The following is a 26,929-nucleotide window of genomic DNA, read 5'->3' on the forward strand; positions in this document are numbered from 1 at the left end:
GTGCAGGCACAAGTCACATGACCAGGGGCAGCTGGGAAACTGACAATATGTCTAGCCCCATGTCAGATTTCAAAATTAAATATAAAAAAATCTGTTTGCTCTTTTGAGAAATGGATTCAGTGCAGAATTCTGCTGGAGCAGCACTATTAAGTGATTCATTTTGAAAAAAAAAACTTTTCCCATGACAGTATCCCTTTAACTTAAAGACGAACCACCCCTTTAACTTTTATGTTGTACAAGTGTCTCGGGATATATAGACCCTTTGTCCATCCATTCAGCCGGGTGAAAAGGAGCATCACACTTTTACTATGAGGATTAAGGCTGAAATGATTTGTCTCAATGTCATTTTCTAATTCTCGTTTACACAGATCTCAATTACTGCGGTACTTACCAGCCGTGTCTCAATGGAGGCACCTGCAGCAACACCGGCCCTGACAAATACCAGTGTTCCTGCTCTGAAGGCTACTCGGGACAAAATTGTGAAATTGGTAAGTTTTTTTTTTTTATTTTTTTTGGTAGAATTTCTCTGCTGCCTATAAAAGAAATCAGGTGTCCGTCTCCAAATCCCTGTAAATCTGCACATTTCCTTTGCCCCGTGAATGCAGCGTTGTAATTGCCGCATGAAAGCGGTTAAAGTGCTCGTTTATCTCACCCCTCCCTTACGGAGAAGACGATGGGAATGTGTCGGTCCTGGCCGGGACTCAAGTCGGTCTAAGCCATGGCACGTTGCTCAGCTCAGCATGAAACATTATTTCCTCCTTGTTTGAAGTTCTGTTAAAGCAAGAACTATAAGAATAAGATATATAGTGAATAAAGTAGCCCCTCTTGTAAAATATAAGGATATTATAAGTTACCGAGGAGTTTCATGACCATATAAAAGTACGAGGCCGAAGGCCGAGTTATACAGGTCATGGAACTCCGAGGTAACTTCTAATATCCTCATATTTTACAACTGGGGGTACTTTATTTATTATAATACACAAATTTCAATGAGTCATGTGACAGAAATGACATCAGAACTCACCGTTTATAAGGATATAATTTACAGGATATTCATGGCTTTTGTGTATTATAGGAGAATTAGTGCTGGTCACATCTTCCAGGGCAAGGTGGTCTGGTTACGGAATAAAAGCCGCGGCAAAAGACTTTTTTTTTTTTTTCTTCTCCACCCCCCCTCCTTGTCGTCCCTTTTTGTTAGTGACATTCCTGCATTCCTGAACGTTGAATAATTAAAAGTTATTTGTTTTTGTTTAATTCAGCCGAACATGCCTGTCTCTCTGATCCCTGCCACAATGGGGGAAGTTGCTTGGAAACATCTGTGGGCTTTGAATGTGAATGTGCTGGAGGCTGGACGGGCCCCACATGCAGCATCAGTGAGTGTCTCTTCATGGGAACGTCATGGGATCGCCATGGGAACTCCGCCCCGGTCTCTTCTAACCTGGAACCTTCTCTTTCTAGATATCGACGAGTGCTCTCCCAATCCGTGTGGCTACGGTGGGACGTGTCAGGACTTGGTCGATGGCTTTAAATGCATTTGTCCTTCTCAATGGACGGGAAAAACATGCCAAATTGGTAATTGATTTTTTTTTTTATAATTTACCCAAACGCTCATTACCAGCAATGCCTTCTGTTATCTAATCCAACATTTTGGACATGGTGCTCCAACACCTTTTGATTATAGATCCTATAACGATATAACAAGTTCTTCAGCAACAAACACAGAGGTTGACTCTTAGGGGGGAATTCACAAAAGTGTCGGGAACGAAAAAAAGTCTTAAAAATGTCGTAGAAAGTGTCGTAGCAACAGCCGACAAATTCAACATTTCTCCCCCAATTTTCCGACATGTACGACACTTTTAAATTAGTGTCGTTAAAAGTGGGCGTGGTTTTTTCGGCGCCACTTTTCCCGACATTTTTATGAATTACTCGTAAACTCATTTTTTTTTTGACCGACAATTTTTCAGACACTTTAGGCCTCTCCAAAATGAAAATGTCGGTCAGATTGTCTTTTGAAAAGTCTTGGTAAATGTCGTTTGTACGATGAAAAGATATACGAGATTTTAGAAAATTGTCGGACTTACGAGACATTCAGAGACGGTAACATCTGCCTTTGGGAATTCGCCGTTCGTACGACATTTTACAAATTTGTCGACCGCCCCTTCTGGGGTTACTTATTTTACCGACACTTTTGTGAATTCCCCCCTTACAGCGGCGAGCTCTGTGAATTCCTTAATTCATAAGTATATTTGTTAAAGGAGAAGGAAATTCATCTTGCACTTGGGGGAGCCAAATGTTAGGAACCCCCAAGTGATTGTATTGACTTACCTGAAACCCCGGGCCGGTGCTCTATCAGCAGAAAACTGCCCGGGGTTATTTGAGTAAGCACCACCGAGAGATCCTCTTCCGGCTTCTTCTTGCTTCAAATTTCTCGGGGGAAAGACACATGCACAGTTGAATGAAATTGGGACTTTTTAGTTAAAGTTCGCCTTTTTGTTCTATAGCGCATGCGCAGCCGCTCAAAGGACGAGGATCACTCCGTTGTGCTCACGGGAAGAACCCCGGCCAGGGCTCCTATCAGCAGAAAACGACACCGGCCTGGAGTTATACAAGTGAGCACCACGGAGCGATCTTCTTCCAGCTTCTTCTTTCTTCGCTCGGAAGACTAAAAAGTCACTATTCCGTTCAACTGCGCATGCGTCTGCCCCGAGAAATTTGAAGAAAGAAGAAGCCAGAAGAGGATCGCTCCGTGGTGCTCGCTTCAATAACCCCTGGGCCGGTGCAGTTTTCTGCTGATAGGAGCCCTGGCTCCTGCACCGGCTCAGGGTTTCAGGTAAGTCAATACAATCACTTGGGGGTGCCTAACATTTGGCATGAAGACTTTCCTTCTCCTTTAAAGTATCTGCTCCACATTTTTTCTTAATGGAATTTGATACAGCAGAGGTATTCGTTACATTTCATAAAAAGAAGAAATCTATATCCGCCTGGGGCAAGGAAAATGCAGCTGAAATGGAGATTAAAGGAGCGCGAATGTGTCGAATTTTCTTACCAATCTTTTGTGCTTTTCTGTTTAATAAAAAGATGTTGCCGTCAGGAGGCCGCTGGCACTTAAAGGATTAGATTAACAGCTAAACCATAAACAAAGTAGTATATGAGAAACGCTTCAACGTAATCGTTCTCTGGGAAAGCATTCCACCATGAGCCCATGTTCTCCTCCGCTTGGTCCTGTGGGAAAATCGCTGTATCTTTTCAGCCGTGTCAACTCCCACAGGCCGAGCAGTTTACAGCTGGGTTCCAAAATGTCGATGATCTCATGAAGAACGAGCCGTCTGCATTCCTTATGAAGCGCTCTAATCTGGCTGACAATAGCCAACGAAGTTCTCCGCTGAAACGGTCAATTGCCTCTTGCGCTTCTTAACGAGCGGCCGAGAAAAAAAATGAAATAGAGCGTCACTGCTGGGTTACTTGTAATGGAGCGGGGGTGGTAGTAGAATAATAAATGGCCCACCCAGTGTTATTGACATAGAACTGGCTAATAATTATCCCCCCCCCCTGCTTCCCTGAGCTGGGCTGACTTGTAACTCTCGTATTGACCTCTCCAACCTTATACAACATGGTGGAAAAATATAACCCTTGTTTCTAAGGGGTAAAAGATTAACAGCCTTGTGAGTAAAAAGTTACTGGTCTCTCTAATTTGTAACAAGTCCCAGGGCATTCAGTTTTGCTTTTGTTTAGCGGCCCCAGTGTTTCCCCTCCAGTACTGATGTAAAGTGGCACAAACATGGCCGTCCATCTTTGGCACACTTTGGTGGCAAACTGTAGGCTCTCTGAATAGTAAATGGAATATTAGTAACGGTATAGTAAAAGGTTGCACATGGGCCTATCTACAAAGCTTCAGAAATCTGATTGGCGGGTGTATTTATATGGAGTATATTCTGTATACACCGAGCAGCCACATTGACGTTCAGAGCTTTTAACGTTTCCATTTTGTTTCATTCTTTTAAGATGCCAACGAGTGTGAAGCCAAACCCTGCGTGAATGCCAACTCCTGCAGAAACCTGATCGGTAGCTATTATTGCAATTGCCTTCCTGGATGGACGGGACAGAATTGTGACACGAGTAAGTCCCCCTTTAATGTCGATTTCCAATTTTTTTTTTATGGATGAATCGATTACAATGTTGTTTGTAAGGACTACGCATATCGGTATTTTTAGTGGTCACAAATAAGACTGGAGAATGTGGTACGGCAATGGGCGTTTCTTGCATCTGTGCCGGGAAGGAATGTCCCTCGCCGTATTAAGAAAAATAAACACTATTTATAAACTGGTAATAATTACTCCTGTTTGGAAAGACGATATAGTGTTTTATCGCATGTCCCATGGTCCTGTTCTGATAACACAAGTGAAACAATGCTGTGAAGCCGAGGAGAGAACGCGGATGAATTCTTAGGCTTCCCACCCATTCTAACAACGTTATCTGGAGGAAAAGATGCAGGAAACGTAACAAAAGCTCTATCTGTACCCGCCACACTGATTAACATTCTGTCAGCATCACTCAAGTGCCGAATGTATTTTCACTAGGCAGCCCCCGGCGTTCCTTGTCATCGATATTTAGATGATTTTGGTTTCTTGCTTCTTCCCTCGTTTAGATATTAATGATTGCCTTGGCCAGTGTCAGAACGGCGGAACCTGCAGGGTAAGTTTTACTTTCCCTTTACTCCATGTCCTGACCACTTCTTATTGCTCGTTGGGAGTGTAAAGGATAAGGGTAGAACTACATGGGCGTTTTAGGTCCGATCCGACGCTAAACTACGAAACGCTGACGTCATGTTGGATGCGCCGGATATAAGGTAAGAAATAGAAATGTCGGATGAAGGTGCAGCGTGCATCCGACACGATACGACTATTAGATGCAGGCGCTGCATGCAGCGAAGATAAGGATAAGGTTAGTTGTAGGAATGTCAGATGTAGTCGCAGCGTGCATTCGAGAATTAGGGTCGGATGCACGCTGCGACTACATCCGCCATTCCTACAACTAACCTTATCTTCTTCTGCATGCACGCTGCGATTACATCCGCCATTCCTACAAATAACCGTATCTTTGTCGCATGCACGCTGCAACTACATCCGCCATTCCTACAAATAACCTTATCTTCGTCGCATGCAGCATCTGCATGCATGCTGCAACTACATCCGACATTCCTACAAATAACCTTATCTTCGTCTGCATGCAGCATCTGCATGCACGCTGCAACTACATCCGCCATTCCTACAACTAACCGTATCTTTGTCGCATGCATGCTGCAACTACATCCGCCATTCCTACAACTAACCTTATCTTCGTCGCATGCAGCATCTGCATGCACGCTGCGACTACATCAGACATTCCTACAAATAACCTTATCTTCGTCTGCATGCACGCTGCGACTACATCCGCCAGACTACATCCGCCATTCCTACAAATAACCTTCTCTTCATCTTCATGGACGCTGCGACTACATCTGACATGCCTACAACTAACCTTATCTTCGTCGCATCCGAATTGATGCCATCGTTTTGTCGCGTGGCGTCGGATTGGACCTAAATGGCCCATGTAGTTCTACCCTTAGCCTAGTGTGCGAATGTGCAGCTGTGTCGTTGTTTTGTGCTGCTGTCGAGCACAATGTTTATTGCTGAAGGTTGTGTTGTTTTGTGATGTTTTGTGATTTGTTTCCTACTTTGTCATTACAGGACTTGGTTAATGGGTTTCGCTGTATCTGTTCTCCCGGCTATGCAGGGGAACGCTGTGAGAAAGACGTGAATGAATGTGCGAGCAATCCGTGCCTGAATGGGGGCCACTGTCAGGATGAAATCAATGGATTCCAATGTCTGTGTCCCGCCGGTTTCTCAGGAAACCTCTGTCAGGTGAGTCCTGCCCGAAATGGCAACCCCCAGATACAATGGCTCATGCCTAGCGAGGGCCCCTCCTTTTCTCTCCTAATGATTTGTTCACTAAATACCTTCTGTTCAAGGAGCCTCACTATAAAGTCATACCCGGCCCTACAGCTGCCAATAATGTGTTGGGGGGGGTGTTGGAGAAATCGGATCTATTCAGTTAAACAGATCACCAATGTTTGTGCGTTGCTGTTGGCTCTCAGTAGTTGTTTTATATCCTCAAGATCCAGGCTGAGGACACTGTACATTCAGCTTTAAAGGAGAAGGAAATGCTAAAACTAAGTAATCTTTATCAGAAAGGTCTATTTAAAAACACCAGTAACCCCTCAAAGTAATGCTGCTCTGAGTCCTCTGTCAAAAGAAACAGCACATTTCTTTCCTTCTATTGTGTACTCATGGGCTTCTGTATCAGACTTCCTGTTTTCAGATTAAACCTCCAGGGCTAGGGCTTGAGCATGCTCAGTTTGCTCCTCTCTCCCCCTCCTCCGATCCCTGCTGTAATCTGAGCCCAGAGCTATGAGTGAGCAGGAAGAGACTCAGGCAGGAAGTGATGTCACACCAAGCTAATATGGCAGCTGCTATCCTAAACAGAGAGCTTCTAGAGCTTTTTACTCCGGTATGGTAAAGCATTCTGCAGAATAAATATAGCATTCTAGCTTGCACTATTGTGGCTAATCTATTGGCAATAAACTGCCTCCATATATTTCCTTTTCCTTTCAGTGAAATGAATGGAGGCAGCTAGATGAAAAGGTCAGATTCCAGATTGTCGGCTCTCTTAAGCGCTGAATAGTCTAATAATCAAACCTTTGTTTCCTTCTGCTTCCCCTTTAACATTTACAGTTGGACATAGATTACTGCGAGCCGGACCCCTGCCAGAATGGAGCCCAGTGCTTTAATTTGGCTACAGATTACTTCTGCAACTGCTCCGAAGACTACGAGGGGAAGAATTGTTCGCACTTAAAAGATCATTGTCGCACGACTCCCTGCGAAGGTGCGTAAGCTCTTGTTTTTTTCCCAGGGTCGTCTCCCAAATGGGCCCAACCCTGACTCAATAACTTTCACTGCTGGGTAAGGCGATAATCATGCAAAGTGATTGGGAACCACACACTGCGATAATAAAATCCAGCTGTGCCGCGTCCTTCACCATTAACATTCAGCAAAGCCGAGTGAGAGACCATAGGTCAAGTTATTGATTGGATGCATTTAACCCCTTCCGTCTGTTTGCATACATGGCGGCAGTTTTACATTATCTTTTTAAAAAAATTGTCCCAAAACATGATTCCCTTGCTTCCTTGTCGTATGGATGTATTTCTTTTCCCTTTTTGATGTTCCCAGTTCTGCCAGAGTCCAGCGAAACCACGAGTTAAACAGGCACTTTAAAAAGAGCGAGAAATCGCTTTAATTCTCCGGCCCTTAACTGCCCATTTTATGACAGGGGATTGAATTACAATCCCGCCGAGTTGTCTTTGCATCAGTGTCACGTTTCAGAGATAGGAAGTGGGTTTGACAGGCAAACAAACGAATATTGTTCGTTCCCAGAACGGAAAGATCAAGTGAGATATTAAAGGCAAAGTGTACTCGCTATATAAGGGTTTAACTGTCAGCAGACAGGCAGTTGGGTCTGTGGCATAACTTTATGCATTTGCAAGACATTCATTCAAATTGAAATTGACATTTAGTCTGAGCTGCTACATATCTGGAGAAGAACAAAATCTAGCGGCACTGTTTTTATCGTCAGCCCAAGCAGTATGGCAACTCCCTTATTCATTTGTTTACACTATGTCCCATAAACTATATAGTTTATGGGACATTAAAAAGTAGGGACCCTAATTGTACTACAGTTTAAAGGAGACATATTGATTAAATGAAAAAAACCCTAACTTTGTAGGCAATTATAAGTAATATATGGTGTTGCTTTTACATTAGGGATGCACCGAATCCACTATTTTGGATTCGGCCGAACCCCCGAATCCTTTGTGAAAGATTGGGCTGAATTCCGAACCAAATCCGAACCCTAATTTGCAAATGCAAATTAGGGGTGGGAAGGGGGAAAAAATTACTTCCTTGTTTTGTGACGAAAAGTCACGTGATTTCCCTCCCCATCCCTAATTTGCATATGCAAATTAGGATTCGGTTCGGCCGGGCAGCAGGATTCGGCCGAATCCTGCTGAAAAAGGCCGAATCTTGGCCGAATCCCGAACCGAATCCTGGATTCGGTGCATCCCTATTTTACATGGTGCTAAAATTTAAATTTAGCTTTAAAAATAGCCCCTTTATTGGAGCTCCCTATAGATGTTCTCTGGTCCCTGTCTGTGTTTCAAATGAGGGGTGGGCGTGTCCTAACGGTCCCTGCCAGAAGCACAGTAGGAGGGGGACAGCCAATCACAGCCCTGCAGTCACACAAGCACAGACAGGCTTCAGTTCCCTATCAGGTCCTGCTAGCTGCTGATTGGTTCCTGTCCTACATGCAGTGAGCTGAGTGCACAGCCTGGGAATTCAGGGATCAGGAAGTGGAAGAGAAGGGAGGGATTATTAGGGTTTTTGCAGAAATATTCAATAATTCAGCCTGAAACACTACTTTTTTAAGCACAATTCTTCTATATCTAAATGAGTATAATGCACTGGTACATTCTTATTTTTTACACAATATGTCTCCTTTAAGAGCCTGCTGAACGTGCTACTACTGCTGTATATTTTGCCCTCAATAAATCTTCGGTCTGTGACACGTGCAGCAGTTTTGGGCATTTCCCTATAAAACATCAAATACCCACAATAACCCCTGATATTGCCTTTCAAGGGAACAATCACCTCCTGTTGTATCAGTTATTGCAGCCGGCTCTTTTCTATTCCCCATTGAGAAGTACAAGCCAAGTATAGTGTCAGCCTAAAAAACTCATTTGCTATAAAACCACTAGAAGACTGGAGATCTGATTGTAGAAGTCTAGTGTGGGGAGACAGAGCTATACAATCTTGGCCATGTCCCAGCCATAAGCTTAGCCCAAGGGGAGTATATTACCCGATTCCAGGGCCGTTTCTTAGACCAGGGGTCCCCAACTTTTTTTTACTCATGAGCCACATTTAAAAGTAAAAAGAGTTGGGGAGCAACACAAGCATGAAAACGTCCATGGGGATGTCAAATAAGGGCTGTGATTGGCTGTGATCCTCTATATGGACTGGCAGCCTATAGGAGACTCTGTTTGACAGGAGACACCTGGTTTTATACAATTAAAACTCACCTCCAAGCCTGGAATTCAAAAATAAGCTCCTGGGAGCAACATCCAAGTGATTGGAGAGTAACATGTTACTCACGAGCTTGGGGGTCTTAGACAAAGCATCTGCCTATAGAGCTTCTCCCTGTAATTGAAAGACCCTTTCCTTGTTTTCCCTCCAGTGATTGACAGCTGTACAGTGGCAGTCGCTTCCAACAACACCCCTGAAGGGGTGCGGTACATTTCATCCAATGTCTGTGGCCCCCATGGAAAATGCAGGAGTCAGTCCGGAGGGAAATTCACCTGCGAGTGCAAGAAGGGTTTCACTGGCACCTACTGTCATGAGAGTAAGAATTATGGCTGATTTGTATCCGTATATTATTATTAACATGAATTTATATAGCGCCAACCTATTGCGTAGCACTGTAGTATAAACCAATGGGCCGTCCCGCAGCTAATATGTAATATCTGATATTTTCATTCATATTCAACTGTTCTGCCCAAGACTGAGCCTTCCTCAACCCAAATATGCATTTAGATTATTGAACAGACATAGAGCTGGTGTAAAACAAGTAGCTAAACAGGTGTTTGTTCTCCTTGGCAGATATCAATGACTGCGAGAGTAACCCGTGTGAAAATGGAGGTACCTGCATTGATGGTGTGAACTCATACAAATGTATTTGTAGCGACGGATGGGAAGGCATGTACTGCGAAACAAGTGAGTTGCTTTTCTCCCTTTTGTTGTAGATACTGATATTCTAGGGCCCTGTTTGGCTCACCTTCAAGTTAGTATGTTATAGAATGACCAATTCTAAGCAACTTTTCAATTGGTCTTCATTATTTATTTTATATCGTTTTTTAATTATTTGCCTTCTATTCTGACTCTTTCCAGCTTTCAAATGGGGGTCACCGACCCCATCTAAAAACAAATGCTTTGTAAGGCGACACATTTATTATTATTGCTACTTTTTATTCCTCATCTTTCTATTCAGGCCTCTCCTAATCATAGTCCAGTCTCTTGTTGAAATCAATGCATAGTTGCTGGGGGAATTTGGGCCTGAAATTACAAGCTGGAGAGCTGCTGAATAAAAAGCTAAATAACTAAAAAAAAAACCACAAATAATAAAAAAATGAAAACCAATTGCAATTTGTCTCAGAATATCCCTCTCAATATAATACTAAAAGTTAACTCAAAGGTGAACGCCCCCTTTAACCTTTGGTCCTGAGATATTTTTCGGCTACTACTTGCCAGCACTTTAGGATGGAACTGCTTTCTGGCAGGCTGTTGTTTCTCCTACTCAATGTAACTGAATGTGTCTCAGTGGGACCTGGATTTTACTATTGAGTGTTGTTCTTATATCTACCAGGCAGCTGTTATCTTGTGTTAGGGAGCTGCTATCTGGTTACCTTCCCATTGTTCTGTTGTTTGGCTGCTGGGGGGGAAAGGGAAGGGGGTGATATCAGTCCAACTTGCAGTACAGCCGTAAAGAGTGACTGAAGTTTATCAGAGCACAAGTCACATGACTGGCGGCAGTTCGGAAACTGACAATATGTCTAGCCACATGTCAGATTTCAAAATGAAATTAAAAAAAATCTGTTTGCTCTTTTGAGAAACTGATTTCAGTGCAGAATTCTGCTGGAGCAGCACTATTAACTTATGTTTTTTGAAAAAAACATATAATTTTTTCCCATCACGGTATCCCTTTAAATATGTATGTTTTGCATGAGTGCTCTGTCTTAGGGAAGTAAGTGATAATATGTTGTTAAAGCCCCTGTGTTTATCCCAGGCCACGCACCTAATAAGTTCTTTGCCAGCCTTTATATCTCACCGTGTTCTGTTTATTTTGTTCCAGACATTAATGACTGCAGTAAAAACCTTTGCTACAATGGAGGGACTTGTCGGGACTTGGTTAATGATTTCTACTGCGAATGTAAAAACGGCTGGAAAGGAAAAACCTGCCACTCCCGTAAGTGCCGATTCCTTATCTGCCCTTTGAAGCGGTGATAGTTTGCGTCGGCGGGTGGGAATCCAGATATTAAACGGAGATCGTGTGTTTTCCTCCTTAGGAGACAGTCAGTGTGATGAAGCCACGTGTAACAATGGCGGCACCTGCTACGACGAGGGAGATACATTTAAATGCATTTGCACCGCTGGATGGGAAGGAGCCACGTGTAATATTGGTGAGAACTGATTGTTTGTATCCATTCTGTTGCTCATCATTATATAGTGAATAAAGTCCCCCCTCTTGTAAAATATAAGGATAATTGAGTTACTGAGGAGTTTCATGACCATATAAAAGTACGAGGCCGAAGGCCGATTGGTTTTATACAGGTCATGGAACTCCGAGGTGACTTCTAATATCCTCATATTTTGCAACAGGGGGTACTTTATTTATTATAATACACTAGTTTTAGGGAGTCATGTGACAGAAATGACATCAGAACTCACCATTTATAACTGATGACATCAGAACTCACCGTTTATAAGGATATAATTTACAGGATATTCTTGGCTTTTGTGTATTATATGGGGAATATAACGGTTAGTGATGTGCAGGCCAACCCCATACCCACGGGTTCGCGCTGACCTCGCACACTTCTTTCCGGGGCGGTTGCGGGTTCAGCTCTTCTTACTGCTCTCCCTGCCTCATCCCGCCCCTTTTGTGACGTCATCAGCGGGTCAATAAAAGAGACCCGGAAGTCGGGATCAGGCGGGTGGGTGCGGGTCAGGAAAAGCCCAACCCGCACATCACTAATAACGGTGTATTTGTGTTCCATGCACAAATAAAGGTACAAATCTCAAAGTTGACTTTACAATTATAACTTTCGGCAAGTCATGTGACACACTAAGCACCCCTTATATAGTGAATAAAGTTCCCCCTATTGTATAATATAAGGATATTATAAAATGTAAGGATATGACCATATTTTTATACAGGTCATGGAACTCCGATGTAACTTCTAATATCCTCATATTTTACAACTGGGGGTACTTTATTTATTATAATACACAAGTTTAAGTGAGTCATGTGACAAAAATGACATCACTACTCACCGTTTATAACTGATGACATCACTACTCATCGTTTATAACTCATGACTCACATATACTCATCATTTATACGGATATAATTTACAAGATATTCATGGGTTTTGTGTATAATAAAGTTATAATGTACAGGATTATCATGGCTCTTGTTTATTATACTGGAAAGTTATTATTGTAGGGCCGGAGGTTTATAGGTTTTATTTTTGAGACCACAGAATTGTTCTATGATATAAAGCTTATAGCCCTGGGGCAGTGCGGGCTGCTGGGAGATGTAGTACAGAGCAGCTGAACGGATTCAGGGATGAGCTGTGCCACCTTTTATTAAAATTTCCACCTGCCAGTGGTGGGGGCGGGAACAAAAGGGCAGGCCGTGATGTAAAAGGGGCGGGCATGATATCAAAGGGGGTGGGGCATGACGTTAAAAGGGACAGAGCCACAGCATTCGATGGGCAAAAGGAGGCAAAAAGGTAAGTTTTGAGCGGATTGGGGGCAGGCCAATGGCTTTTGTTAGGGGTATTACAAATTTACCGACAGCTACATTGCCGGTAAATTTGCAATACTGGCCCCGGCCTTGGCAGGTGTTTTCCCGGCTAGGCCAGTTAAATACCGGCCGGGTGGCAACCCTAGCTTTGCAGCCAATCAGCAGCTTCCTTTTGTTGGCCAATAGCAGTTTAAATAATGAAAGTTGCTGATAGTTCTGCTTTAAAATGTTTGAGACCATTTAGGGCCCCTGGATTGGTTGGTGATTCATAACCAGGGCTCTGTCGGAGAAATGTGCTGCAACCCGCGGGATTGTGTCTATTTACCGACAACCGCAAGCACGGGGCAGAAATGATATATGTGTATAGCGGGGGGAAAACATCCGGCTTTCTTTCATTGCTCGGCTTTTCTCTGCTCGGCTTTCATGCTTGTTTTGCAATGTATTCCTCCCAGCCAGGAACAGTAGCTGTTTGCCAAATCCCTGCTTTAACGGTGGAACTTGCGTCGTCCGTGGCGATTCTTTCACTTGTGTTTGCAAAGAAGGTTGGGAAGGACCAACATGCTCCCACAGTAAGTTTGCTTTAAGTTTCCATCTGAAATAAGTAGTGTGGTTAACCCCTTCCTGCCTCTTATTCATACGTTAACCCCCAAAAAAGGAGACAATAGGGGTGCGATGTGCACGGCCTCCATCACCTGAAGCCTTTCTTCTCTCTCTAAATAACAATAAGGGCAGAGCCACGCTCCGATTTGGGGAGATCAGTCACCGGGCGACAAATCTCCTCTTCTTCAGGGCGACTAATCTCTACGAACTGCCTCACGAGGAAACTTCGGGCGACTTCGGAAAACTCTGAGCAGGATTGCCAGGTCTAATTTTCAAAACCAGCCCAAAAGTAGCCAAGAGGCACTTCAAAAGTAGCCCAAAAACAGCACAATATGTGCAGTGAAAAAAAAAAAAGTCGAAAAATTCAATGATTATATGTGAAAATACTCCTTTTTCAAATTTTCACTATTTTTTCCATGAAGCAAAATGGGACAGATTCGCCCATCACCAGGGGAGTAACCGAAAAACCAATTAGGAGCAGGCACTCAATGAAGGCAAACTTCCACCAGGCAAATAGTTCAAAGTGAAGAGAGTTTATTGTGTCCACAGCCTTACGCGTTTCGTGTCATAAACACTTAATCATAGGCTCATCACCAGGGACGTAACTACAGAAGGGGGCCCAGGAGGTATAGGGGTCCCATAAGGCCTACTACATATATAAATTCAATAAATATTGCTAAAACAGCTCAACCTCCAGACATTTAGGTGGCCGGCAGAGTTTTGCCCCAAAATTGTCAGAAATTGAGTAAAGTCACCAGAAAATGCGGGAATGCAGTGATAGAAAACTGGGGTACAGAGCCCAAAATCTGGTAACTCCCAACTTCTACACAAGTCAGTCCCATTGCATGCTGGGTATTGTAGTCTCACATTAAACTTGCCAGTTGGCAAATTGTTAAACAAAAACGACATTACCCAACATGCATTGGGAGACACAGGCTTGGCACATTAGGCCAAGAAAAAACTTTGGCTTTTTTTCAAAGTACAAACCAGCCAAAGGCCCAAGAAGTAGCCCAAATCCCCGTACCTTGGCTAGTTTGTACTTTCACAATCCTCTTAGCCTTTAAATTAGTAGCCCAATTTTGCTGGAAAACCTCCATCTGGCAACCCTGGCTCCAAGTGTCATCCCACTGGTGATTTAGATTCTAGCCGACGGGAGGCAGTTTAGTCGCCCGAAGAAGAGGAGATTTATCGCTGGGGCGACTAAATCTCCCCGAATCTGAGCGTGTGTCTCTGCCCTAAGGAATAAGGGGGTTTGACTTGGGTTTGGGAAAGTTGCAAATGAAGTAACTGGAGACAAATGTTGTCCTGTGTTTTCTGACATTCTTTGTAGCAACAACTTTCCTGCTTTCTCTCACTGTCTGCTGGAGAATAGAAGGATCCTTTCTGGGGGACTGAGGGGGATTAAGCTGAATTTAATAAAAGAATGAAGGATTTTGTTCCTATAGAAAAGGCCCCTAAATACAATTGTATTTGTTTTTTCTGTTCTAGATACGAACGACTGCAGCCCTCACCCATGGTAAGTAGAGCTGAACAAACCCTATGGAAACTCTTGTCACATTAAAGGGATACTGTCATGGGAAAAAACATTTTTTTCAAAATGAATCAGTTAATAGTGCTGCTCCAGCAGAATTCTGCACTGAAATCCATTTCTCAAAAGAGCAAACAGATTTTTTTATATTCAATTTTGAAATCTGACATGGGGCTAGACATATTGTCAGTTTCCCAGCTGCCCCCAGTCATGTGACTTGTGCTCTGATAAACTTCAGTCACTCTTTACTGCTGTACTGCAAGTTGTAGTGATATCACCCCCCTCCCTCCCCCCCCAGCAGCCAAACAAAAGAACAATGGGAAGGTAACCAGATAGCAGCTCCCTAACACAAGATAACAGCTGCCTGGTAGATCTAAGAACAACACTCAATAGTAAAATCCAGGTCCCACTGAGACACATTCAGTTACATTGAGAAGGAAAAACAGCAGCCTGCCAGAAAGCATTTCTCTCCTAAAGTGCAGGCACAAGTCACATGACCAGGGGCAGCTGGGAAACTGACAATATGTCTAGCCCCATGTCAGATTTTAAAATTGAATATAAAGAAATTTGTTTGCTCTTTTGAGAAATGGATTCAGTGCAGAATTTTGCTGGAGTAGCACTATTAACTGATGTGTTTTGAAAAAAACATGTTTTCTGATGACAGGATCCCTTTAAGGAGCAGATTTATTAAGGGTCGAATGGAAAATTCAATTTTTTTTTGTGGTCTAAACCCCAACCTTTTTTTTACCCGTGAGCCACATTTAAATGTAAAAAGAGTTGGGGAGCATCACATGCAAAAAAAAAAGTAACTTGGGGTGCCAAATAAGTGCCAGCCTACAGGAGACTCTACTTGGCACTATACTTAGTTTTTATTCAATTAAAACTTGCCTTCAAGCCTGGAATTCAAAAATAAGCCCCTGCTTTGAGGCCACTGAGAGCAACATCCAAGGGGATCACTGGTCTAAAGTGTCAAATGTGAATTACCAAACTCGATTACAATTCGATTTTCGAGATTTATCAAACTCTGGCCCTTTAAGAATTCAAATTTGACTATTCACCACCTAAAACCTGCCAAATTCATTTAGAAGTCAATGGGAGAGGTCCAGGGACCAACCTAGACATCAAAGTAACCTTCCTGACATTCAATATTTTTTTGGAGTAAAACACAAATTGAGTTTGGTCGAATTCGATTCAAGTTTTCAAGTCTGTAAAATTAGTCCGAGTTTGAGATATTCGATTTTTTTTTTTATAAATAACCCCCCGGTCGAATTTAATAGAGTTTAAAAAAACTCACATGAATTTAAAATTCAACTTTTAATAAATGTGCCTCTAACTGTCAGCCTTGTATCAGACTCATTTCTACATCCGAATCCTCCAGGTCACCTATAGTTACAATGCACTGCAATGGAGAAGGAGAAGGCTAAGGAAAGACTAAAACTAAGTAAACTTTATCAGAAAGGTCTATATAAATACACCAGTAAACCCTCAAAGTAATGCTGCTCTGAGTCCCCTGTCAAAAGAAACAGCACATTTCTTTCCTTCTATTGTGTACTCATGGGCTTCTGTATCAGACTTCCTGTTTTCAGCTCAAACATCCAGAGCTAGGGCTTGAGCATGCTCAGTTTGCTCCTCTCTCCCTCCCTCCTCCCCTCCCTGCTGTAATCTGAGCCCAGAGCTAGGAGTGAGCAGGGAGAGACTCAGGCAGGAAGTGATGTCACACCAAGCTAATATGGCAGCTGCTATCCTAAACAAACAGAGAGCTTCTAGAGCTGTTTACTCAGGCATGGTAAAACATTCTACAGAATAAATATTGTGTTATAGCTTGTACTATTGTGGCTAATCTATTGGCAATAAACTGCTTCAGTAGCTTTCCTTCTCCTTTAAGCATGACATTAATCGTAATTGTGTCTGGTAGCCTCTATCATTATTATTTATTTTTTTACAATCTGGTGCTTAAAATAGAGCATCTTGTGACACTTTAATAGGCGACATGGGACTTTATTTAGCACTTAAAGGGGTTGTTCACCTTTAAATTAACTGTTAGTAGGGTATAGAGAGTGATATTCTGAGACAATTTACAATTGTTTTTCATTTTTTATTATTTGTGGTTTTTGAGTTATTTAGCTTTTTATTCAGCAGCTCTACAGTTTGCAATTTCAGCACTCTGGTTGCTAGGGTCCAAATTCCCCTAGCAACCACGCGCTGATTTGAATAAGAGACTGGAATATAAATAGGAGAGGCCTGAATAGAAAGAGGAGGAATAAAAACTACCAATAACAATACCGTAGCCTTACAGAGCGTCTTATTTTAAAATGGGGTCAGTATATTATAAAAAAAGAAAAAAATGAAGACCAATTAAAAAGTTGCTTAGAATTAGCCATTCTATAACGTACTTAAAGTTACCTTAAAGGTGAACCACCTTTAAGTGTTTCTACCAGTTTTACGAATTACCCATAAGGCACTACCTAGTTTGTGCATCTAGGTTCCCCTTCATGGGCTAATAGAGTATAAATTGTATATGATTTCATGTCAGGATGTAATACCCCTCTTCCCTTTATTTCCGTAGCTATAACAGTGGAACTTGTGTTGATGGAGACAACTGGTACCGGTGTGAATGTGCTCCTGGATTTGCTGGTCCCGACTGTCGGATAAGTAAGTATAATAAACTGATAAAGGAGAACTAAAGCCTAACTAAAGAAGTAGGTAGAAATGTTGTACATGATGTTTTGTGCTTCTGTACCAGCCCAAGGCAACCACAGCCCTTTAGCAGTAAAGATCTGTGTCTCCAAAGATGCCCCAGTAGCTCCCCATCTTCTTTTCTGCTGATTCATTGATTCACATGCTCTGTGCTGCTGTCACTTACTGAGCTTAGGGAGCCACTCACAATATACAGTACACATAGAATAGAAATGTCACAATATAAGGCTGATTAGTAATTAATACACATAATTACTACATGGCAGCACAGAAACCAGTGCAATTAGCATCAGAATTGAATAATCAGCAAACCTGTAGCATCAGCTTATATTACAGCCAGGGAAGCTCATTTTCTGCTGGATAATTAGTGACGAGCCCTGAGCTTAGCTTCTCAACAGCCAATCAGAGCCCACTGAGCATGTGAGTGTCACAGACACTTTCCAAGATGGTGACCCCCTGTGACAAGTTTGAAGTCCTGGATCATTGCTGCTATTGACAAGCTCAAACTTTAGCCTCGTGCAATAAGTTCACTATATAAAATATGGCAATTTCAGCCACATTCATTTTTAGGGTTTAGTTCTCCTTTAAGGCCCTTAGTTTTAGAAACACCTTTAACTTTCAAGGGCAACTTGTATCAAAGTAAAAATCCACTGTAAATAGTAACTGCTGTTTTCATGTCCTTTTCAGCTGACTCTATTTACTATATATTACAAAAGTTGCAAACAGACAGTAACCCATGGTAATAACCCATAGCAACGGCTTAAAACAGGTGATCTCTAATTGGTGCCTTCTGATTGGTTGCTGTGGGTTACTAGACCTGCTGCTTTTATTTCAGCTTGGAAAGCCAGAGCTAAGCAGCTGTAAGGATATTTTAGGCACTTGTCATGAGTAAAGTGGATTTCTATTAGGGATGCAGTGAATCCAGGATTCGGTTCGAGATTCGGCCAGGATTCAGCCTTTTTCAGCAGGATTCGGATTCAGCCGAATCCTTCTGCCTGGCCGAACCGAATCCTAATTTGCATATGCAAATTAGGGGCTGGGAGGGAAAAAAAAAGTAAAAAAAAGTTTTCCCCTTCCCACCCCTAATATGCAAATTAGGATTCGGTTCGGTATTCGGCCGAATCTTTCGCAAAGGATTCGGCCGGATCCAAAATAGTGGATTCGGTGCATCCCTAATTTCTATAACCGTTATTTATTATTGTCTATAGATATCAATGAGTGCCAGTCTTCTCCCTGTGCTTTCGGAGCGACTTGTATGGATGAAATCAATGGATTCCGTTGCACTTGCCCGGCGGGTCGTAGTGGTCCAAGGTGCCAAGAAGGTAGTTACAAACGATTGCGGCAAATCCACTAAAGGGTCAATTGTCGCCAGCAAACGATTTTGCCTCACTTCGCGCCACTTTGCCAGGCGAAGATTATTTAACACTACGCTAATTCACTAAAATGCGAATGGGCGCCGGACGCTGGCGACTTTTCTCTAGCGTAACTTCGACAGTGAGATCGTTTCAAAGCGAAATGACGCTAGCGCTCGCTTCTGTCTAGCGAAACTTTGTTAATCCTTTTACGCTTAGGTCAATTTGAATAGGGCGGGCACATTAAAGTCGTATGGACGTCTTTATTAGTTGGTGCAAATGCTTGAAGTGGCCACTTTTTATTACACATGTCCCTGAATAAAGACAAAAGAGATCATATAATTAATGTCCTACACATGAGCCCACCCTAAAATGAATGTTCCATGATCCTGAAATGTCTGGGGAAAAATATTAACCCAAAAAAGTTTAATAGTTAGGACTTTTGCAGGCAATCCCGCTTAAAAAAGTCGCCAGCGTTTTTACAACTTTAATGCATTAGCGGCAGACAGGATATGATGTCACTGATAGAATGTTGATGAGGAAGTAGTTCGCCTGGTCTGAGATGGCGAAGTAAACTCTGGCGAAAGAGCTGACGTTCAGTAAATGAGTTACGCCCGTTGGCTAGAGCGAAAAGTCGCCTGGCGATATAGTGCGAACGCTATCGATGGTTCTGTTAGCAAATTGGCGATGTCCCTGCGGATGGGATTTCCGTCTAGCGTTAGTCACTTCATCCTTTAGTAAATCTGCCCCATTGTGTTTCTCCTCTTCTCTAATACCAGAAACCCTGTGTGTGCTCTGCTTTTTTAATGATGAGTAGGGATGCACCGAATATACTATTTTGGATTCGGCCGAACCCCCAAATCCTTCTCCAAAGATTTGACCGAATACTGAACTGAATCCTAATTTGCATATGCAAATTAGAGGTGGGAAGGGGAAAACATTTTTTACTTCCTTGTTTTGTGACAAAAAGTCGCCCGATTTCCCACTGGTCCCTAATTTGCATATGCAAATCAGGATTCGGTTCGGCCGGGCAGAAGGATTCGGCCGAATCTGAATCCTGCTGAAAAAGGCCGAGTCCTAGATTCGATGCATCCCTAATGATGATAATAATAATGATGTAATGATGAGTGTTAATAATAATAATAATGATGATGTAATGATGGTGATGTCATATAGTGACCGAGACATTTGTACAGTTACAGGAAGGCCGTGTATAACTAATGGGCATATGATGCCAGACGGGGAAAAGTGGGACGATGACTGCAACTCCTGCCAGTGTCTGAATGGCAAAGTTACCTGCTCAAAGGTGCGGGGCTTCATTTATGTATTTGCCTTTGTCTTGTTGCTTGTCAGGGGCTGTAATAGCCTTTTGTTCACAAGCCAAACAATATTGGTTTACCAATTAAAGGGGAACTCCACACAAACATAACTTGAGCTCAGACAGCTCAGCAAAGTAGTCAGACAGATCAGCAGGAGAGCAGGGGGCTGGGCTTAGGGAACTGTCAGAAACCTTTAAAAATCATGAAAAGTCTGCATATAGTGTAATTGATATATATTGCAAAGTTGCTTGAAATGATGTTTACTTTTCGAAAAGCTTAAGTTATGTTTTTGTGGAGTTCCCCTTTAATCAGCTGGATTTCAGCATAGAAAATGCCATTTATTTATACTTTTTGAAGAAACAGGTAACTGTGATGGATATATTAGGAGTTTCTGTGTTATGTGGCCTCTTTTATCAAATTTTGTTTTGGAAGCCGGAGTTCCCCTTTAACTTTTTACATATAGCGGCACATTTATCAACGGTCGAATTTTCGAATTCATGTGAGTTTTTTTTTTTTTTAACTCACATGAATTCAATTTTTTCTCACAATTCAGAATATTTATTTTAAAAAAATCGAACATCTTGAAAATCGGACGAATTTTAACGACTCGAAAACTCGGATCGAATTGATCAAAAATTGATCTCCCATTTGACAGGTTTTAGGTGGCAAAGAGTCGAATTCGACTTCTTAAAGAGTGTGATAAATCTCAAAAATTTAATTTAACGTTTTTTAAAAAAAACTTGGATAACCCCCTAGTTGCATTTGACAATTTGAGCATACATTTTTTTAAAAATTAAAATTTTCAATTCGACCCTTGGTAAATCTGCCCCATAATGTGTTTTCTTGTATGAAGATATGGGACATAATTTATACTTTGTAGAGATAGGGCAAGGCCAGACGTGGCGTTTTTAAAAAAGAACAGCCAGGCGTAAATACGCTACTGAAACCACATGCGACCGTCAACATGCGTTTTTCAGCACGTAGGATTCTTTTCCCAACATGCACTTCTCATTGTTCTCATTGAGAATTTGGACGCCATATTTAAAATACGCTGCGTATTTACGCAAAGTGTTTCCTGGCGTATTGGCGTTTCTGCTAAAAAAAAAATACTGGCGTCCTGTGGCGGATTTCAGCTTGCGAGTGCCCTGCGTGAGTGCGTTTTCCATTCGTTTCAGTGGTAGTGCAGTTTATGCGTATTTACGCCTGGCTGTTCTTTTTTAAAAACGCAATGTAAAAACGCTGCGTCTGGCCTTGCCCTTAGAGTATACTTGGCTTACTCATTAAAGTTATAAAGCTTGTAAATATCTGTATGATGTATCCAGCGAGTTAATCTCCCGTGTTATCTATATGTAGGTGTGGTGTGGCCCTCAGCGGTGCAACATACATGGAACTAGTGAATGTCCTGCTGGACAGACGTGTGTTCCAGTTAGAGACAACCATTGCTTTGTTCCTCCTTGCACCGGGGTGGGGGAATGTTGGCCAACCAATCAGCCGCCTGTAAAGACCAAGTGTAACTCCAGCTCTCAGGATTCCAGTTGTGCCAACATCACATTTACCTTTAACAAGGAGATGATGTCACCGGTAAGTCATAATAATCCCTAATACTCCATCTTCCTCCTCGTGGGGCTCGTTACAATGCCCAACCCAACCTCTGATTGGCTGATAATGAAGAGTCACGTCGTGCCGTTATTTGCCCTTCTGACTGCGCTAGAGACAAAACTCCTGCAATGCTCTTAAAGGAACAGTAACACCAGTAAATTAAAGTGTTTTAAAAGGAAAGAGAATATAATGTACTAATGCCCTGTACTGGTAAAACTGGTGTGTTTGCTTCAGAAACACTACTATAGTTTATATAAACAAGCTGCTGTGTAGCCATGGGGACAGCCATTCAAGCACAGGATACACAGTAGATAACAGATAAGTACTACTATAGTTTATATAAACAAGCTGCTGTGTAGCCATGGGGACAGCCATTCAAGCACAGGATACACAGTAGATAACAGAGAATTACTACTATAGTTTATATAAACACACTGCTGTGTAGCCATGGGGGCAGCCATTCAAGCACAGGATACACAGTAGATAACAGATAAGTACTACTATAGTTTATATAAACAAGCTGCTGTGTAGCCATGGGGGCAGCCATTCAAGCACAGGATACACAGTAGATAACAGATAAGTACTACTATAGTTTATATAAACAAGCTGCTGTGTAGCCATGGGGGCAGCCATTCAAGCACAGGACACACAGTAGATAACAGATAAGTAAGCTCTGTAGTATACAATGGGATTATTCAGAACCTATCTGTTATCTGCTGTGTATCCTGTGCCTTTTCTCCTTTTTTTCCAGCTTGAATGGCTGCCCCCATGGCCGGTATTTTTTTTCCAAAAACCCTACACTGGAGGGACACTATCACTATAGAAGGGCCAGAAAGCTGCTGAGTTGGTCTGTAGGGGCGGAGTCTGCCGTTTGTATGATGGGAGTAGCCGTAACCTGTATGTTGGCAGAACGATCCTGTTTATCAAACCCAAGTGATGACTTTGTTGTGTTTGATTTGTCAGGGACTCACCACCGAGAGCATTTGCAATGAACTGAGGAATCTTAACGTTTTGAAGAATGTTTCCGCCGAATATTCCATCTACATCACCTGTGAACTGTCGCCTTCTGCAAACAACGAGCTCCATGTGGCCATAGTGAGTCAAACTCATGGAACATGTCACTTGTATCCAGCATTATATTTGGCTACTGCAGAGTCACTGAGCAAACACGCCCTACACCACCGGCCACATTCAGGGGCTTATTTATCAAAATCGAAATTCATCTGAAATATCCGCACGGGTTATTTCCCCTTATATATCAATACATTTCCCCGAAGGAATCCAGTGCGGGAAAAACCGCACGAAGATTCGAATTGTAATCATTTTTTGGGTTTTTGCCTCAAAACCATGAAATTTTTGCAGATCAGGATGTCTTCGAGATTTCTCCCATTGACTTATATACAACCTCGGCAGGTCTGAGATGCCGAATTTTCGGGATTCTGACTTTTTCCATCCTCGGGGTTTAATAAATCACAAAAAATTCTAGCTTTTTTATAGTAAAAAGGACTTGAATTTTTCAAATTTTTGGCATTTTGACTAAATAACCCCCTTAGAGTTAGGGCTGCGGAGAAGTTCCATTAGGAAACCATTCCAGGGTATAACAGAGCTGAAATCCTGCAGCTGAACTATAACTTTCAGCTATAGCCTTTGATACATGATTGAGACATGTTATAAACAGCAGTAGCAGAGTCGTATCATATATTGCATGCTCTAACCTTTCTGGGGTGAACTATATACAATTAGGGAGGTGCCAAATCCAGGATTCGGTTTGGGATTCAGCCTTTTTCAGCAGGATTTGGATTAGACCGAACCAAATCCGAATCCATTTTTTGCATAAGTAAATTAGGGGTGGGAGGGAAACCGCGTGACTTTTTGTTACAAATCAAGAAAATAAAACATTTTTCCCCTTCCTACCCCTAATTTGCATATGCAAATTCGGTTCGGTATTCGGCCAAATATTTTGCGAAGGATTCAGAGGTTCGGCCGAATCCAAAATAGTGGACTTGTTGCATCCCTATATACGATATAAAAAAACATTTTATTTTATGATATATTTTATTTGGCTTTCAGTCCGTGGAGGAAAACAGAGACGGCAGGAATCCAATCAAAGACGTCACCGAGCGAATCATCGATCTTGTCAGCAAGCGAGACGCCAACAACACCTTCATCGCTTCAGTGGCAGAAGTCAGAGTCCAGAGGCAGCGCGACAATAACGGCGCAGGTGAGTCAATGTGGACGCACAGCAAGTGGGGGGTTCACCTTTAACGTTAAAGGGATACTGTCGTGGGAAAAAAATCAGTTAATAGTGCTGCACCAGCAGAATTCTGCACTGAAATCCATTTCTCAAAAGAGCAAACAGATTTTTTTATATTCAATTTTGAAATCTGACATGGGGCTAGACATATTGTCAGTTTCCCAGCTGCCCCCAGTCATGTGACTTGTGCTCTGATAAACTTCAATCACTCTTTACTGCTGTACTGCAAGTTGGACTGATATCACCCCCTCCCTTTCCCCCCAGCAGCCAAACAAAAGAACAATGGGAAGGTAACCAGATAGCAGCTCCCTAACACAAGATAACAGCTGCCTGGTAGATCTAAGAACAGCACTCAATAGTAAAATCCAGGTCCCACTGAGACACATTCAGTTACATTGAGTAGGAGAAACAACAGGCTGCCAGAAAGCAGTTCCATCCTAAAGTGCTGGCTCTTTCTGAAATCACATGACCAGGCAAAATGAGCTGAGATGCACCTACACACCAATATTACAACTAAATACACTTGCTGGTTCAAGAATGACATTTTATATTATAGAGTTAATTATTTGCAGTGTAATTTAGAAATAAAAACGACACCATAAAAATCATGACAGAATCCCTTTAACATTATTGTGGTTATGGAAAAAGACACACTAAGTTTGCAAAGGTGCAGTAACCCATAGCAACCATTCAACAGGCATTTACTGGTCACCTGTATAAAGGGCAAACATCTTATTGGTTGCTATGAGTCGCCGTACCTGGGCAACCTTAGCACCTTTTATAACATATGGGGGTTATAGAATGGCCGACATGTTAATTAAATGGCATATAAGTCAATAAACAGAATGTAAAGTTAAACTGCCCTTCTGTACGAGTCCTATATAAAAACAATGCACATAAGGGGCAGTTCTGCAGATTGTGGTCTGGTCAGATGTATCTGCTGCTTTATAGTTTAGGATAGTATAGATACTCAATGTTATTATAGAGATCTGTGTGTGTGTCAGCCCATGGACTAACTGTGGCCCTTCCTTGTATTTTTTGAGCCCCAAAGTGTCTAACTTGATTGGCTTTTGGCAGAGAGCCCAGAACAGCCACAGCTGCGGATAAGATACTTTTGTAACAATTTCGAGATAAGCAAATAAGTCATTGTAACAATAGAAGATAACGGGTCTCTTGGGAGAAGTTAGACTCACAACTTAAAGGGCAATTCACCTTCATTAGCAAAACTGTAATAACTAAAAACACATAAATATGTTCAAACTAGGGATGCACTGAATCCAGGATTCGGTTCGGGATTCGCCCTTTTTCAGCAGGATTCGGATTCGGCTGAATCCTTCTGTCCAGCCGAACCGAATCCTAATTTGCATATGCAAATTAGGGGCGGGAGGGAAATCGTTGGAATTTTTGTTAAAAAACAAGGAAGTAGCAAATGTTTTTCCCTTCCCACCCCTAATTTGCATATGCAAAATAGGATTCGGTTCGGTATCCAGGTGAATCTTTTGCGAAGGATCCGGGGCTTCGGCCGAATCCAAAATAGTGGATTCAGTACATCCCTAGTTCAAACTTTCATAACCTGCCAAATTTTGTAAAATGAACATGGTAATTAGAGGGTGTGGCCACAAAAATGGGCGTGTTCAAAAAAACTTGCAGCGCGCCAACTTTTTTGTCCCTCTTTTAATTTCCAAAATGTTGGTAGGTCTGGATTAGATTTTTTGGTTATGCTCCTTTAAAGGTATTTAGAAGGGGGGAAACTGGTTAATTAAGTATTTGTAGTGATTTTGTCGGCATTAAAACGTTCCCTGTCTCTTTCCCAGATTTCCTGGTTCCATTACTGAGCTCCATTGTAACCGTGGCCTGGATCTGCTGCCTGGTAACCGCTTTTTATTGGTGCATCCGGAAGCGCAGAAAGCAAAGCAGCCGTTCTCACACCGCGTCCGAAGACAACACCACCAACAACGTCCGGGAGCAGCTCAACCAGATCAAAAACCCCATCGAGAAACGCGGCGCCGCCCCCAGCAAAGACTACGAAAACAAAAATTCCAAAATTGCAAAAATAAGGACTCACAATTCAGAAGTGGAGGAGGACGACACGGACAAGCACCAGCAAAAGAGCAGATACGTCAAGCAGCCGGCGTATTCGCTGGTCGACCGAGACGAGAAGCCGCCCAACAGCGCTGCTCCGGCGACAAAACAGCCGAACTGGACAAATAAACAGGACAACAGAGACTTAGAGACAGCGCAGAGCCTCAGCCGCATGGAATACATCGTATAGCGGAATGTAGCGCTGCCATGCAGAGCTTCACTAAACTGTCATATAATATTTCAGTCTGAGGCTATTATTTACTTACAGTCCCTGTGTTAATTTAAGTTCTGACAAGCTGGCTTACACTGGCAATGATAGTTGTTGTGGTTGGCTGGAATCGCAAGTGCCGCATTTCACATCTACGCAAAACTAGTGCAAAAGTGTCAGTTCAGCTGCAGTCGGAAAACACCTCCGAAAACGCTTTGGCTTTTCTCTCCGCTCAGTTCTTCTCCAAAGGATCGTTTCTTTTTATTTATATTTATTTTTAGACGTAGAAATGGCGATTTATCTTTTTTTTTTTTTTTTTTTAAACTTTGTACATTTGGTTTTTATTAGGGATGCACCGAATCCACTATTTCGGATTCGGCCCGAACCCCCAAATCCTTTCGCGAAACATTCCGCGAATAGCGAGCCAAATCTTAATTTGCATATGCAAATTAGGGGTGGGAAGGGGAAAACATTTTTACTTCCTTGTTTTGTGACAAACAGTCGCGCGATTTCCCTCCCCACCCTAATTTGCATATGTAAATTCGGTTCGGCCTGGCAGAAAGATTCGCCCGAATCCTGCTGAAAAAGGCGGAATCCCGAACCGAATTCTGGATTAGGTAC

At 42.4% G+C, this 26,929-nt stretch overlaps 1 protein-coding gene across 2 annotated transcripts in view; it reads left to right on the plus strand.

Annotated features, from left to right (window-relative positions):
- The window catches only part of jag1.S (jagged 1 S homeolog), a 70,585-nt gene extending 43,959 nt beyond the window's left edge, over nucleotides 1–26,626 (plus strand). The window contains exons 7-26 of one of the 2 annotated variants that reach the window (XM_018264845.2): nucleotides 369–488; nucleotides 1,260–1,373; nucleotides 1,459–1,572; nucleotides 4,003–4,116; nucleotides 4,646–4,692; nucleotides 5,727–5,900; nucleotides 6,771–6,921; nucleotides 9,322–9,486; nucleotides 9,744–9,857; nucleotides 10,993–11,106; nucleotides 11,207–11,320; nucleotides 13,122–13,238; nucleotides 14,758–14,785; nucleotides 17,364–17,449; nucleotides 18,703–18,816; nucleotides 20,043–20,152; nucleotides 21,519–21,746; nucleotides 22,728–22,859; nucleotides 23,835–23,985; nucleotides 25,833–26,626. In XM_018264845.2, the coding sequence (XP_018120334.1) occupies nucleotides 369–488; nucleotides 1,260–1,373; nucleotides 1,459–1,572; nucleotides 4,003–4,116; nucleotides 4,646–4,692; nucleotides 5,727–5,900; nucleotides 6,771–6,921; nucleotides 9,322–9,486; nucleotides 9,744–9,857; nucleotides 10,993–11,106; nucleotides 11,207–11,320; nucleotides 13,122–13,238; nucleotides 14,758–14,785; nucleotides 17,364–17,449; nucleotides 18,703–18,816; nucleotides 20,043–20,152; nucleotides 21,519–21,746; nucleotides 22,728–22,859; nucleotides 23,835–23,985; nucleotides 25,833–26,290 (2,765 nt within the window). In that variant the 3' untranslated portion in view covers nucleotides 26,291–26,626. The remainder of the gene's footprint in view (nucleotides 1–368; nucleotides 489–1,259; nucleotides 1,374–1,458; nucleotides 1,573–4,002; nucleotides 4,117–4,645; nucleotides 4,693–5,726; nucleotides 5,901–6,770; nucleotides 6,922–9,321; nucleotides 9,487–9,743; nucleotides 9,858–10,992; nucleotides 11,107–11,206; nucleotides 11,321–13,121; nucleotides 13,239–14,757; nucleotides 14,786–17,363; nucleotides 17,450–18,702; nucleotides 18,817–20,042; nucleotides 20,153–21,518; nucleotides 21,747–22,727; nucleotides 22,860–23,834; nucleotides 23,986–25,832) is intronic. The other variant, XM_018264846.2, reaches the window with a different exon arrangement.
- Nucleotides 26,627–26,929: the final 303 nt, after the last annotated feature.

The sequence above is a fragment of the Xenopus laevis genome, chromosome 5S (genome assembly GCF_017654675.1).
Source record: "Xenopus laevis strain J_2021 chromosome 5S, Xenopus_laevis_v10.1, whole genome shotgun sequence".
NCBI lineage: Eukaryota > Metazoa > Chordata > Amphibia > Anura > Pipidae > Xenopus > Xenopus laevis.